General features: G+C 42.1%; 1 protein-coding gene across 4 annotated transcripts in view; it reads right to left on the bottom strand.

The window, feature by feature from the left end:
* Positions 1–6,809: 6,809 nt before the first annotated feature.
* SUSD4 (sushi domain containing 4) overlaps positions 6,810–16,687 on the bottom strand; it is a 78,923-nt gene continuing 69,045 nt past the window's right edge. For all 4 annotated transcript variants that reach the window (XM_081000221.1, XM_081000223.1, XM_081000224.1 and 1 more), the window contains 4 exons: positions 11,282–11,473; positions 10,277–10,421; positions 8,932–9,314; positions 6,810–7,538 (listed from right to left, as the gene is read on the bottom strand). In XM_081000221.1, the coding sequence (XP_080856347.1) occupies positions 7,510–7,538; positions 8,932–9,314; positions 10,277–10,421; positions 11,282–11,473 (749 nt within the window). In that variant the 3' untranslated portion in view covers positions 6,810–7,509. The remainder of the gene's footprint in view (positions 7,539–8,931; positions 9,315–10,276; positions 10,422–11,281; positions 11,474–16,687) is intronic.

Below are 16,687 nucleotides of genomic sequence, written 5' to 3'. Positions count from 1 at the left end.
ATTCACCAGTGTAAGGTATTAGTGCATACTGGTGCAAAACGCTACAGCCAGAGCCTATTGCTGCCAACGTTCTTCCCTAAAACATTCTCACCTACCTTCCATAGCATGAGCATACATGATGTCCCAGTTTGAACTGTATCCAATGGTTGTGTGAATGGGAAGCAGCCCACACAAGTGATCTTTCTAGTTTTCTCTTGTTCTTTACAGCCCCTGACAAAATAAAAACCCTTTTCAGAGAGATGGGGAGCCCTCCTGAACAGTATATATTGTATGGTAAGACTCTGTGTGTGTGTGTGTGTGTGTGTGTGTGTGTGTGTGAGAGAGAGAGAGAGAGAGAGAGAGAGAGAAAGAAAGAAAGAAAGAAAGAAAGAAAGAAAGAAAGAAAGAAAGGCCCCCAAATCAGGCAGAGAAATCTTCTGCAAGCTACTTACTAGCAAACAGAGATGCAGAGATATGTAATTTTGTTATTCTTACTTTAATTGTATTTTACCACTTTTAGGTTTGTGAGCCACTCACAAAATTGTTACTTAAAGGGCCTCAAAACAAAATATAATATAATAAATTCATAAATGATGCCTGTCTCTTAAGTTTTTGTTTGCTTATTTTAAATTCACAGGTTAAAGTTAAAAATGCAACAGGTCAAATGCCTACATGCAGCAATGAAGGCTAAAAAGAGTGGGGTGTTTGGGTCAGCTAGACTTCTTTGGCCAGCGTGCTCTAGAGCGTTGATTGTGGCCACAGAAGGTCCTGGTTTAGCATCCCAGCCAAATCCAACTCAAATGGAAGATAGTCTTTCCTGATCATTATCCCTTTCTGGGGAAATTCTCTCGAGGTCAAGTTGACCACAAAACAAACTGGTGTCATTACACTGCCAAGATTTCCCCCACACCAATCTAACATGTGGGCATGTTTTGTTCATGACACATGCAAGTCTGGTTGAGTAGGGTTTAAGCAGCTCAGTGCTCACTCTCATGAGTTCATGCTTTCAATAGCACCCGCAAGCAGCTGGGCGACACAAAGGTGAAGCGGGCCCACTTTCCACAGTATGTTTCCATTGCATGAGTGATTTACAGGAGCCCTTCTCTAACTGGCATGCCTCATATGAGAAACAGGCTCCATAGATAAGCAAATCCAAAGGATTCTCAGTTAGTTGCTGACAAAGGAATTGCTCCTGGCATCTGCTGCGAGGTTTCATCTATTCAGCACCAGGTGGAGACAAGTGCATCAAATCAGTCTACAGTTATCATTAATGCATTCCTAGCTGCTTTCCATGAAATGCAGATTATGAAGTGCAGGCTATAGTAGTGCTAAAGAAAGCTAATCACATTAACTGGCTTAGACTGCAGAAGATATCACATCAGCCATTTCTATTACAGTATTAAGCCAATGCAGAGGTCTCTCTCCCTCTCTCTCTCTTCAGACATTTGAGCCCCCAAGGGATCATATTTCCAAACCACTTTAATGTCCCATGTACAGACCTTGCAAACTGTTGAATGACAGCATGCCCATGTCAGCAGAGGGAAGATAAAAGCATCACGGGGAACCTGTTTTTTGCTTAACGCCCCTAGTTGTCAGGCAGACAATGACGACACAGGCATAGAAAAGGTAATTAGCAGGGGGAAATACAAGGCATCAAATCACTGCAAGACAGTCACAATATTGTCATACTGGAGAGGACAAGAAATACATGAAAGCTGGAAGCATCCCAAAGACCATAGCGAGAAAGAGAGAGAGAATGAGGATGAGAAACCACACAAAAATGGCAAACAGGGGCTTATGCACTTAGATAATTCAGAAGCAAGTGTGTGTGAGAGAGACACACTACACAAAGGAACACACAAACATGGTATGGGGGCCTTATATGCCTGGATAGGTCAGAAGAAGCAAAGCTTCAGCATAGAGGCAGCATCTTGCCCCCACTTCCAGGGCGGATGGCAGAGAGCACTGCAAAATGAATTTTGACAGATTTTGATGCATTAGCTTAATGTAGTTGGTTGTTGTTGAGCTGGCAGCTCAGCAATAATTCTGCACATTGATAGACAAAATATTCATGCAGGTGCATCAAATAATGGAGAGTTACATCTTTGAACAGCTCAGTAGTCGGTGTAGCAAATGGAGTTTTCACAATAGAGAACGGTAAGCAAAGAAATGGAGCCAGTGTTATTCATAAAATGATCTGGACTCTTAAGAAAATTGGTTTGTTTTTTTAAAAAAAGTTAGAGATGTTTAATTGCCTTGGCCATGCTAAAGAAGAGGAGGAGGAGGAGGAGGAGGAGGAGGAGGAGGGGGTGTTTGGACTTGATATCCCGCCTTTCACTCCCCTTAAGGTGTCTCAAAGCGGCTAACAATCTCCTTTCCCTTCCTCCCCCACAACAAACACTCTGTGAGGTGAGTGGGGCTGAGAGACTTCAGAGAAGTGTGACTGACCCAAGGTCACCCAGCAGCTGCATGTGGAGGAGCGGGGAAGCGAACCCAGTTCACCAGATTACGAGTCCACTACTCTTAACCACTACACCACACTGGCTGTACTCTGTAACCTGGGGATCTTTATTGTAGAGCCAGTCCATCAGTACAAGATCATAGAATTGTAGACTTGGAAGGGATCCTGAGGATCATCTAGTCTACCCCCTTGCAATGGAATCTCAACTAGATCATACATGACAAATGGCCATTCAACCCTTGCTTAAAAACTTCTACCTCTCATAGAACAGCTCTTCCTGTCAGAAAGTTCTTCCTGATGTTTAGTCAGAATCTCCTTTCCTGTAACTTGAAGCCATTGGTTTGGGCCCTACCCCCGGAGCAGGAGAAAACAGGTGTGCTCCATCTTCCATGTGAGAGCCCTTTAGGTATTTGAAAGTGGCTATCATATATCTTCTCAGTCTCCTCTTTTCCAGGCCAAACAAACCCAGCTCCCTCAACCATTCATCATAAGGCTTGGTTTCCAGACCCTTTGATCATCTTGGTCACCCTCCTCTCCACACGTTCCAGCTTGTCAAGATCCTTCTTAAATTGTGGTGCCCACAACTGGACACAGTACTCCAGGTGTGTTACCAAGGCAGAATATAGTGGTACTATTACTTCCTTGGATTGGGACACTGTATGTCTGTTGATGCAGCCTATAATAGCATTAACCTTTTTTGGGCTTTTATCACACTGTTGACTCATGTTAAGCTTGTGGTCTACTAAGACCCCTAAGTATTGTTCACATATACTACTGGCAATCCGAGTGTCCCTCATCTTATATTTGTGCAGCTGGTTCTTCCTGCCGAAGTGTAGAACCTGACAGTTGTCCCTATTAAAATTTATTTTGTTACTGTGGGCCCAGTTCTCCAAATTGTTAAGGTCAACTTGAATCCCAATTCTTTCTTCAGGAGCATTGGCTACCCCTCCCAGTTTGGTGTCATAGACAAATTTGACGAGCATCCCCTCAGTTTCTTCAAGTCATTTACAAAGAAGCTGAACAACAATGGGTCAAAGACGGATCCCTGCAGCACCCCACTTGCCACTTTTTTCTGGTATGGTGAACCATTAGTGAGCACTCTTTGAATGGATAATTAAACAGTCTATGAGCACAATGTGAGTGTGGGGTTGCTATGTAAAGCTTTTAAAAATATTTTCTAGAACCAGTTTTAGGAGTTCTCCATTACAAAATAGCTGTCTATAACATATATCATGCCCCAAAGCCTTTGTTCCCTTCCTCCAGTAGAGTTACATTTTTTTAAAAGGTCAGTGTTTTAAGCATCAGAGGCGTCACTTGACTGTTTTATTGCAATACCTGAGGATTCAGTAACCACAAAATGAATCAGCAGGATAAGTTCAAAAGGGTAGCACATGTGGCCATTGAAGACTTTGAGATCTACTTCTGTGCACTGCAGATTCTAGTTGCCTAAAATGGTGCTGGTTTAATGGCTTAAGGAGATGTATTAAACAAAAAACAACTCTTACCTGATTTTCCCACTTCACCTCAGGTGCTCTTTGCCAGCAGCCTGAGACAGATCTGCTCCATTCAGTCATGAGACGGGTTCAGATGAACTATCTACAAACTGTTGTTGCCACATTTAAGAAACTCTTTTATCTAAAATGTCTAAGATCAGATTTGTAAACTCCCTTACTGGGAGTTAATTCTCATTAAACTCAGCAGGATTTACTCCTGATTAAACATGTATAGGATTGGACGGTGAGTTGCGTAGAGACTAAAACGTCCATGGATGAAATGCCGCTGCAAATACATTTACTTGAATTTATACCATATCTTTTGGGTTTTTCCAGTTATAATTGGGAGGTGGGGCTTAAGTGCTGAACTTTCCTTAGCCTCAGGACCAGCAATAGAGGACCAAGTGGGGATGGATATAGCAAGAGTTCATGATGTAGCACAGGAGAGGGATGGCCCCATTAATTGGGAGCAATGCTTATGAATTATCCATCTGAAATGGGACTCTCATGAGGTTTTTATCTCCAACATTCCTCAAAATCAACAGACATGAAGGCAAAATAAATGGAAGATTTTTGATACACTACAGCAACACTTTTCTCTAAGTCCCACAATAAACTCTGGGAATATCTGGATACTACTCAGCAGCCATAGAACATCGACAAAAATACATGCTGTTTGTTACATGACAGTTTCCCAAGGCTGTTTACACTGTTCAGTGCATGGTTCTTGAGCAGCCATTGCTTTCAGACAATTGCAATTGACTCAAATACCCCTGCTTGCAAATACATTTCCATGATGCTTTGCTTTATTTCAAGCATTACTTATTTTCATTATCATGAGCCGTAAAATAAAAATATAAGGCACAATAGCTGCACTGCCAACCTAAAGAATACCTCTTTCCCATTTCCCTATAGTATTCATCTTTTTTATCACTGCGTACCTACACAAGTGGACTCTTCAGAGCATTTTCATTGTGTATGTGGATGATTATACACTTAAGACTGAAAATAAGAAGTGGTTCAGGATCTTTAAGAGCGTTTACAATGAGCTCTTTCTTCTACTATAGAAAAAATGAACCATATATACCTGGATTGGTAGTAAAGGTGGTACTCCTCCTGGACTTTTTTTAAAGTCATGATTTAAAATCTAAGAGCAACCTAGTTGCATTTTCTCTGTGCTTTACTGTGAGGCTATATAATGGCAAGATGTAGCTAATATGTCAATAGCATTTGTAATCTGCAATGCTTGTACGGTTGGGGAAAGGTATTGTTTCCTAAACCAACCAGTATCAAGCTATCGAGAAAATTCTTCTCAGAAATTACATACACTAGAGAAGTAAAAAGGGCACACATTTGGGAAGCATCGAAAATTGTCTTATTTAACTGTTTGTCTAGATATATACAAATTATTATTGTCACAGGTCAAGATACAGGTGCACCATGCAAATATCTTCCTATCTGCACAAGCATTTTAGAAAGCAGAAAATCCAGAGCAAAAACCTGTTGTTGTTTTTTTGGGGGGGGGGTTGCATTTTGTTCCATGTGTTTGTTCATTTTAAGCTGTATTTATGTTGCAGTGCTGTGTGAATTAGTCACACTTTTGCATTCCATTGCTAGAATCTTTTGAAGAAGTGTGGTTAAGAGATATTTTAAATAAGTAAAATGAATGCCATTATATTATGGAAGATAATTTTTGTACTTATCTTCAAATACTTGAGCATGTGGAGCTAGGAAGCCTAAATGAGTTGGATTTAACAGTAGCTGAAGTAACAGCTTAGATGTATTGAGTGGGGAGGAGAAATCTGCCCTTTCCCTCCCTGAAATGATATCCATGCTTCCCTTTTGTGTCAAAGGAACAGCAACAACAATCAAGACCATGGAACAAAAGAAAAAGGTTAATTGACACAGTTGTGATCTGGATTGGGAGTGAGGAAGAAGTTGAAGAAAATTCCAGATACAGTGGTACCTCGGTTTACAAACTTAATTTGTTCTGGAAGTCCATTCTTAAACCGAGGCGCACTTTCCCTACCGAGGCCTCCCACCACTGGTGTCCTTCCACCGTTCTGATTCCGTTTGGCTTCCAGGGCAAAGTTCGCTAACCGGAACACCTACTTCCGGTTTTGCAGAGTTTGTTCACCAAATAGTTCATTAACAGAGCTGTTCGTAGACCGAGGTACCACTGTATACAGTCTGGCATTTTGTGTTAATGAAAAAAAGGAAGAAAAATAGGAAGCTGTCTTATACCAAATCAGACAACTGATCCACCTAGCTCCAGAGTTTCAGTCTTTCCCAACCCTTCTTTCTGCATGCAGAACATGTGCTCTGTCACTGAACTATAACCGTTCCTGATCATACCATGTGTAGTATAGCTCTATAAAGTTCTTAGTACAAACCTCAGCTTAGGTGTGAAAGCACTAGTAACTAGTAATACTGATATCTCACAACAGAGCCAGCCTGGTCTTCCTCCAGGATGTTCCTCCTTGTAAGTAGCTCGAACAGGCCAATTAACCTCCCTCCCTCCCTCCCACCCACCTCACCAGTTTCCTCTTTTCCTTTTTCAGCAGACATTCAACATCCCACGATTAGATGCCACTGAGCATGCTCATTCCTCACTGACCTATTTAAGCAGAGACTTCCTCTTTGAGTTGGGGTTCAACCAATACCATTGCCTTCCTCTTGTTTCTCAGTGGCCTCATTAAACATGGGTGCGAGACACTACTATTTCAACATTTGCCTAAGTGTGGCTTTGCTACTTTTGTTTAGAACTTGGAACATTCATGAGAAAAAACAAGTCAAATGCAATGCAATTGTGATGATGTTTCATAAATACTTCTATTTTAGATCTTTCTTTTTAAACAAAAAACAAAACCTTTAGATCATGACTCAAGCCTCTTCTTTCCTTTTATTATACGTTTACCCAGAATAAGTTCTTTCTTGAACTCAGGTGCTTTGTTGCTGCAGCCGCCTCTTTAAATGACATCACCACAAGAGTTTCTCTCTACAAGCATGGTTAAAACAGACCATTCAGGAATGACCTTTTCCCAATTTTAATTTCAACACTGTTTATTTCCCCGCACCCCATAAATTAGGATTCCTTTGTAAATTGTGGTCCATCATAAATATTTAGCAGCTTCAATAAAGCAAAATTTACATAATCTGACATGCTTTCTTTAGGCAGTTTGTACCTGTGCCACAAACCACTTTCACTGGTGTTTCTAAAGAGCAGTTAAGACTTCCTGCGATGCAGATACACTCATCACTATTCCATAAATCTATAGTTCTTTTGCAGTGACTAGTCTCATCAAATCCTCAGGATTCATTTTTGTAAAGCTGCCGTTGAATAGCTGATGCTCTCAACCCCCAAAGTTGATTAAGATATGTGCACAAAAAAATCTGGTGACATCATAATGTGGAAGATTTATAAAAACCAAAAATGCCCTCCCCCAATATTTAGTCAGTCTTTATATAGAGATTTATATAGATATATAGGTATGTTTGTATACATATGTGCATGATTCTTTTACGCCCTCCTCCCCCCAAGAGGTGTGAGCAGGTAATGATCAAGATTTGTGCAGATTAAGGGTCTTCATCCATCAATGGAATTTCTAGAAAATAAAAGAAAGAGTTAATTGGGTTTTAATAGTGAACTCTGCGAAGGGAGGACCTGAAATGTTATTTTGCTATAACATGCCATTAACAGGGCCACTGTTGCTAAGAGGTTAAGGCACTTTATGCATTGAGTCAGACAACCCATTTTTTTCTTTTACTTTACTACATAGCAACCTGGTGCAATTACAAAGTATGCTAAGTGGCCGCATACAAATCAGGCTAATTGTTCAAAGCACTTTGCAGGTGGCTGTGCAGTGAAGTAGTCCTCTGATTATTCTTTCTTAGGCCAGGCTAGTTTTCAGAATGAGAATTAAATGATGTTTCAATTCCCCACCCCCATTCAGCTTGTGTGCTTGAAGCCTGGCACACATTCATGACTAATTTGGAGTCATTTAATGAGTATGTTTCATGAAGCAGTTCAATGCGCAGAGGAATAAGAGGCCATGAAACCTTCAGCAAGCCAAATTTTAAAGATGGCCAAAAATCACATTGGCTGTGGAACCTATTCAATAATGTTGCATCCTAAGCGTGATCTTACTAGCTGGGGAAACCCAGCCAGATGGGCGAGGTATAAATAATGAAATTATTATCATTCTGATAATAATAATTATTATTGTTCTGATCATTACTATTATTATTTGCTCTCAGCATAAAAGATGACTTAGCGTGTGTCTTCATTAGAGTAGGTGACCATGAAAATCTGCCGCTAACACCAGTTTGCCACTGACTCTGACTTTGAGCATTACACAAACCCCACAGTAAACTATACATAGCTCATTGAAATACACAGCTGGATGTTGAGAAAAATCAATATTACAACAAGGTAATTGGATTGGACTTTCTGACAGAGTAACAAAAGACTAGGTAGATACTATGTTGAATTTTACTGTAATGTAGTGTGTGCGCTCATTACTAAAAAAAAAAAGAAACACCAAGAAAAAAAGAACTAGGGCATAGGCTGATGAAACAGGGCATTTTGGGCTACTCTCATACTTCAGGCCCAGACTATAACTCCACATATTTTTAAAGATGTGCCATGTACCCAAGAAAACTAGCTAAGCTGACCTCCAGCAAATGTTCAGTCGTTTGCAGTGGGGAACACGTTAACCCTCTCCTGCCATAAAGGAATTTTTAGGCACAAATCCTTGGTAGAATCTGATGCAAGGTGGTGGTGAAACTTTGAGTTGTAAAGAATTTGCTGCTGCTGTTGTTGTGGTGTTTTTTTTAAAAAAGGTCAGAAGCAAAAGAGACATAGGCTGGAACAGAAAGAAAGACCCAATATGCAGTTAGGTTCCTTCTCCAAAGCACAATCTCATGGCTTCTTCATATGGGGGAAAAAACCCTCTGACACTAAAACAAGCTCACATAATGTTCAAAAATCAAAATTACCATCTGCAATGTCAATGCTTGGGCTGGTTGATGCTACTTCCCCGGTGGTGCTATTGATAGCATCAGTTCTCTCTGAGATAGGATGTGCTCCCACTTGACACACAGAAGATGTGTACAAACTTTGAAGAAGTTCTGAAGAGCCTGAAATGCTGTCACAGGTATCAAATTCCGCTGGCAACCTGCCCAAGTCATCTGGCCCCGGATACGCTGGAGGGTTCTGATCATCAGCCTGTAAAACATACCCCTGGCCAGCAGGGGACACACAACCAGGTGCCAAGGCATTCAATCCACTGCTCACAGCTTCATCGTAGGAAGGTAGCATCACAGGAACACCGTCCACCACCACGAAGTCAGGGCCACTGCTGCAATTCTCCTGAGCTCCTCTATATTGGAAGGAGAGAAAGAGTGTGCGTGAGTGTGTGCGTGAGAGAGTGTGAATGGCAGAATATCATCTTCCAGCAACATATGAGGTTCACCACTTAGAAAGTTTTTAATAACCTGAAATTGAGGCAATGCATCATTAATATTTACTTCAAATATGCCAAGGTATCTGTTCAGACCGATAGCCATGTGCAATTTGTCACAATAAGCTAAATAGCTCCAGCAAACCAGGGAAGAGGTGGGAGAAGGAAAGCAAGCAGCTGGGTGGCAAAGATAAGGAACTCTCTTATTCCTCATTCTGCACTGTGAACATCAGCCTACATTAAGATTCCCAGAATCACAAGTTAGGCTGGGAAATCCAAGGTTGGCAGTGAGAAAATCTCAGCTAACTTTCATGGTATACTGCATCTGTATTGTGCATTAAGGCGACGGACACATCAATTGCGAACAGCAACTTTATTTACTTTTATTAAATTTGTCGGTTGCTTTATTTTGCCCAGGGCAACCCAAAGCGACCTGCAACTAAACAAATAGACAATAAATCCCACATGAATACATTAAAACCAAGAGGAAAGAGAAATACTTTAAGAACATCCCACCCACTTCTAAAAGGTCACAGATAGTTAAAGGCCAAAGGCCTGGTCATAGATGAAGGTTTTTACCTACAGATACATAATGATGGTGCCAGGAGAATTTCCCTGGGGAGAGCATTCCACAAACAGGGAGCCACCACTGGCAGCCACCCTAGTTTAAGATAAGAGGGTTGAAAGTACATTATTGATTTGCTTGTTCATTCAGGGCTTTTGTTTACCACCCTTGATGATACATATAAGAGAGTGGTTCACAATATTTCTTAAAAAAGAATATAGTGCAGTAAAATCAAGTAAGGATTAAATACTGTACCATACTGCCAACTACTGGGAGAAGGGGAAGGAGGAGAACATAAGAGAAAAGTGTTACTAACCTTGGAAGAAAGCGTGCCTTAAATTTGGTCTGGAACATTCTGGCAAGGATAACTAACAGAAGCACCAGAAGAACACTGGTAGCAGTGAATGCCACAATCTTCCATGTTGTCAGGAGAGTTTCCTGCGTATTTGGCCAAGTTTGTTCTGTGGCACAAATGATAATGAAGAAGTGTCATGTTAGGTAATAATGGTTGAATACTTACTTTTCATTAGAGCCATAAAGAATCAGGGCCCAAATACTTTACAATCATGCAGATGACACAAAACTGGGAGGGGTAGCTAATGCCTCAGAAAACAGAATCGGGATTCAATATGACCTTAAGAGATTGGAGAACTGGGCCCAAACTAACAAAATGAATTTCAATAGTGATAAATGTCAGGTTCTACATTCACGCAGGAAGAACCAGCCCATATAAGATGGGGGACACTTGGATTGCCAGTGGAACATGTGAAAAGGATCTAGGGGTCTTAGTATACCACCAGCTTAACATGAGTCAACAGTGTGATGCAAGAGCAAAAAAAAAAAAAAAAAAAAAGGCAATGCTAATCTGGGTTGCATCAATAGAAGTATAGTGTGCCAACCAAGGGAAATAACAGTTGTGTTCTATTCTGCCTTGGTCAGACCCCACCTGGAGTACTGTGTATATATAATATGCCCTTTAAAAATTATCTGCATATAAACGCATCAATATAACAACAACCAAAGCCAAAAAAAATGTTACATTGGTAAGACTGTGCACTGTTAAATAGGGGACCCCACCTTTCCACTTCTATTTGCCTGAATGTTTACTGTCTAAACCAGGGGTTGTCAACCTGGTCACTACCGCCCACTAGTGGGGGGTTCTACCGCACAAGCTGAATCCTCCTTCCATCGAGCACTGGTGGGAGGTAAGGAAATTTTACCATCAAGAAAGATACATTAGTGGGCGGTAGGTATAAAAAGGTTGACTACCCTGGTCTAAACTTTCATGTACAGGTCAGGTTCTCAAGTTGTTGTTTATTACCTGTTTTGACACAGTATACTTGATATGACGGAAACCATTCTCCATACTGGCAGGTGATATATTTGTAATCATTGGTGAGAGTGTAGCCAGGATCACAATAGAACTCAACCACAGTCCCATGGTTGTAATGCTCGCAAGGCCGCGGGTGGCAAATGTAATCTCCATGAGTCACCATAGGAGGTAGTGGACAAACTTGGACACAAAAAGAACAAACATATGTGAGGATGAGTGAGATACAACATTGCATGACCGACATCAATAAATATAAACTGAATGCAATGTTGGATGATAATCAGAATTTATACCCCGCCCATCTGGCTGGGTTTCCCCAGCCACTCTGGACAGCTCCCAACCGAATATTAAAACCACAGTACAGCATTAAACATTAAAAACTTCCCTAAACAGGGCTGCCTTCAGATGTCTTTTAAAAGTAAGATAATTGCTTATATCCTTGACATCTGATTGCATGCAATCTCAGTACAAAAACAAGCTTGTGCACATCCCTTTATTGATGCCATTTACAAACCAATATATTAGCAAACTACAAGCCTGAGCCCTGGGCAATGGGAATTATAATTTTCATACCAGGGCAATAAAACTAACAAGACACAACCCAGCAGACTACAGAGCAATTTCTACCTCTATTCTCCCAGTCATTATAATGATTATTTTGAAATGGTTTTGTGGTATCTTGTGCTTTATTGCACCTATGTATATAGAATCATAGAATCATAGAATCATAGAGTTGGAAGAGACCACAAGGGCCATCGAGTCCAACCCCCTGCCAAGCAGGAAACACCATCAGAGCACTCCTGACATATGGTTGTCAAGCCTCTGCTTAAAGACCTCCAAAGAAGGAGACTCCACCACACTCCTTGGCAGCAAATTCCACTGTCGAACAGCTCTTACTGTCAGGAAGTTCTTCCTAATGTTTAGGTGGAATCTTCTTTCTTGTAGTTTGGATCCATTCTCCGTGTCCGCTTCTCTGGAGCAGCAGAAAACAACCTTTCTCCCTCCTCTATGTGACATCCTTTTATATATTTGAACATGGCTATCATATCACCCCTTAACCTCCTCTTCTCCAGGCTAAACATGCCCAGCTCCCTTAGCCGTTCCTCATAAGGCATCGTTTCCAGGCCTTTGACCACTTTGGTTGCCCTCCTCTGGACACGTTCCAGTTTGTCAGTGTCCTTCTTGAACTGTGGTGCCCAGAACTGGACACAGTACTCCAGGTGAGGTCTGACCAGAGCAGAATACAGTGGCACTATTACTTCCCTTGATCTAGATGCTATACTCCTATTGATGCAGCCCAGAATTGCATTGGCTTTTTTAGCTACCGCATCACACTGTTGGCTCATGTCAAGTTTGTGGTCAACCAAGACTCCTAGATCCTTTTCACATGTACTGCTCTCAAGCCAGGTGTCCCCCATCTTGTATTTGTGCCTCTCATTTTTTTTGCCCAAGTGCAATACTCTACATTTCTCCCTGTTAAAATTCATCTTGTTTGTTTTTGCCCAGTTCTCTAATCTGTCAAGGTCGTTTTGAAGTGTGATCCTGTCCTCTGGGGTGTTAGCCACCCCTCCCAGTTTGGTGTCATCTGCAAATTTGATCAGGATGCCCTTGAGTCCATCATCCAAGTCGTTGATAAAGATGTTGAATAAGACCGGGCCCAAGACAGAACCCTGTGGCACCCCACTAGTCACTCTTCTCCAGGATGAAGAGGAACCATTGATGAGCACCCTTTGGGTTCGGTCAGTCAGCCAGTTACAAATCCACTGAGTGGTAGCATAGTCAAGACCACATTTTAATAGCTTCTTTACAAGAATATCATGGGGCACCTTGTCAAATGCCTTGCTGAAATCAAGGTAGGCTACATCCACTGCGTTCCCTTCATCTACCAGGCTTGTAATTCTGTCAAAAAACGAGATCAGGTTAGTCTGACATGACTTATTTTTCAGAAATCCATGCTGACTATTGGTGATCACAGCATTCCTTTCTAGGTGCTCACAGACTGTTTGCTTAATGATCTGCTCCAGAATCTTCCCTGGTATTGATGTCAGACTGACTGGCCGGTAATTATTTGGGTCCTCTCTTTTCCCCTTTTTGAAAATAGGGACAACATTTGCCCTCCTCCAGTCTGCCGGGACTTCGCCTGTTCTCCAGGAATTCTCAAAGATGACTGCCAGTGGTTCTGAGATCACATCTGCCAGTTCTTTTAATACTCTTGGATGCAGTTCATCTGGCCCTGGAGACTTGAATACATCTAAACTAGCCAAGTATTCTTGTACTATCTCCTTAGTTATTCTGGGCTGTGTTTCCTTTGCTGAATCATTTGCTCCAAATTCTTCAGGTCGGGCATTGTTTTCTTTATTGGAGAAGACTGAGGCAAAGAAGGCATTGAGGAGTTCAGCCCTTTCTGTGTCCCCTGTTTGCATGTCACCATCTTCTCCTCTGAGTGACCCCACTGTTTCTTTGTTCTTCCTTTTGCTACGAACATACCCATAAAAGCCTTTTTTGTTGCTTTTAACCTCTCTAGCAAGCCTGAGTTCATTCTTTGCTTTAGCTTTTCTGACTTTGTGTCTACACGTGCTGGCTATTTGTTTGAATTCCTCTTTGGTGGTTTCCCCCCTTTTCCATTTTTTGTACACATCCTTTTTTAATCTTAACTCAGTTAAAAGTTCTTTAGATAGCCACACTGGCTTCTTTAGGCACCTTCCATGTTTCCGTCTCATTGGTATTGCCTGACGTTGTGCTTTTACTATCTCCCTCTTAACAAACTCCCAGCCATCATGAACTCCCTTTCCTTTTAGTATTACTGTCCATGGGATCTCACCCAGCACTTCCCTAAGTTTTATGAAGTTGGCTTTCTTAAAGTCAAGAAATTCAGTCCTAGTATGCTTGGCTGCTCCTTTCCGCTGTATAGTAAACTTCAGAAGAGCATGATCACTTGCGCCTAATGATCCTTCCACTTCTACCCCACTAACCAGGTCATCAACATTGGTTAGGACCAGATCTAAAATGGCTGTTCCTCTTGTTGCTTCTCCCACTTTCTGGACAATGAAGTTGTCTGCAAGGCCAGTGAGGAATCTGTTTGACCTTATGCTCTTGGCTGAGTTTGACATCCAACAAATATCCGGGTAATTGAAGTCCCCCCATTACTACTATCTCCCTTCCTTTTGCATGCTTGGCCATCTGTTCCAGGAAGGCATCATCTATGTCCTCCGTTTGGCTTGGGGATCTATAGTAAACTCCCACAATGAGGTCACTGTTATTCTTCTCTCCCTTAATTTTGACCCAAATGCTCTCACTTTGGCTTTGAGGTTCTAAATCTTGGATCTCTTCACAGGTATACACATCCCTGACATATAACGCCACTCCTCCTCCTTTCTTGTCCGGTCTGTTTCTCTGAAATAGATTGTATCCCTCCATTATTACATTCCAATCGTGAGACTTATCCCACCAGGTTTCAGTGATGCCTATTATGTCATATTTAGTTTGCTGTACCAAGAGCTCAAGCTCATCTTGTTTATTTCCCATGCTTTGCGCATTAGTGTACAGACATTGAAGTCCATTAATCATTCCCCCGTGTCTCTTATTTAAGGATTTTTTCCTCCCACCACTAGGTCTGCGTGCTGTTTGCTCCATTTGGTCTATGACATTTGGATGATCATCTTCATCAATTGATAGACTCCTACCTTCAGGAGCACTGTCTCCCTCCCCCACATTAGTCAGTTTAAAGCCCTCCTGATGAGGTTTCTGAGATTTTTGGCAAAAACATTTCTCCCAACCGTTGTGAGGTGCAGCCCATCGCTTGCCAGAAGTCCATCTTCAAGAAACTGCAGTCCGTGATCTAAGAATCCAAACTGTTCCTGTTTACACCATTTGCGAAGCCAGCTGTTCACTTCCACTATTTTTCCCTCTCTCCCTGGGCCACGTCATTCAACTGGGAGGACAGATGAGATGACAATTTGTGCATTTAATTGCTTCAATTTCCTGCCCAGAGCCTCGTAGTCTCTTTTGATCTTCTGGAGGCTATTGCTTGCGGTGTCATTGGTTCCCACATGAACCAAGAGGAGGGGGTATTTGTCAGTGGGTTTTATGATTCCTTGCAGTCGTTCAGTTACATCTTGGATCTTAGCCCCGGGGAGACAGCACACTTCCCGAGACATCTTGTCAGGCCCACAGATCACTGCTTCTGTTCCCCTCAGTAGGGAATCCCCTATCACCACTACACGCCTCCTCTTAGGTTTGGTCGGGGTTCTTCCGTGAGCTGTCCGTTCCAAGGTCGCCTGCACATTCCCTGAGGACTGACTTTGCTGCTCGTCTTCATATACCTGATCGACTGTAATGAGGGAGATACCCTCAAATGGAGTCTGCTCTTCGTCTTCCATGCTAGGGGAGAGGACCTCAAAGCGATTGTGTATTTCTAAACAATCAGAGCGAACCCTGGGCCTCCTACTTCTTTGAGTCATGTTTCTCCATATATCTGGCTCCTGTGTTGGTGAAATAGCCTCCTTCTCAGGGGAGTCCCCTGTCTCCTCCTTGGTGGAGACGGTGTGCTCTGTTGCTTCCAAGAAGAGCTCCAGCTCTTTAATTCTTTGGAGCGTAGCTACACGTTCCTCCAGTTGCTGGACTTTGTCTTTTAAGAGGGCAATCAACATGCAATTGCTGCAGGTAAAGCTGCCTGCAACCTTTGGCAAGATGGCAAACATTGCGCAGGAACCGCAGGCGACTGCAGCTGTTTCCTCCCCCTCCATCTTGAGAACGTGTCGTTGGGGGTGGCTACAGCGGTCCTCCATCATAAAAAGCGTGAAGACAGGACAAATAACTCCCCCCACAAAAAAAACCCTAGGTCTCCCCCAACAAACGTTTGAGACTAGCTCCCCTAAATCTAAAAGATGGATCAAACTGCGCGCGCTGCTGCCCTGAAAGCTCTGATAAGCTCCTCCCACAGCTAATCACCTGCCTCAACAGAAACCCTGCCCCCTCTGACCTTTGCACAGGGAGAGCCGCTAATCAGCCACAAAGAAACACACACACACAAGAAAACCCTTTTTGCTCCTTCTTCAACTGCTGCCCTGCAAGCTCTGGTTTGGTTTGGCACAAGCTTGAAAATTTATACGAGTGGGCAGTCTATAAATATTTTCATAAATAAGTAAGTAAATAAAATGAGGGGTTTTTTTTAAAAAAAGAAGAGGACTACCTAGGCATTCAAAATTGAGCCTTGACCTCTCTAACGTAGTTCAGGCAACAGAGGTTTATCACCTCCAGCTCCTAAAGACTACAGAAAGCTACAAGTACACAAATAATTATTTCAGGTGGAGGAAGGGGAATAGTAGTTCAATTAGTTTATTGGTTTCGATAAATGTTTCTATCCCTACTGGAACTTGCTATTTGTCTGTGGTG

This window comes from Podarcis pityusensis (genome assembly GCF_964106645.2).
Source record: "Podarcis pityusensis genome assembly, chromosome: 3".
Taxonomy (NCBI): domain Eukaryota; kingdom Metazoa; phylum Chordata; class Lepidosauria; order Squamata; family Lacertidae; genus Podarcis; species Podarcis pityusensis.
This window is presented reverse-complemented; position numbering and strand designations above follow the sequence as displayed.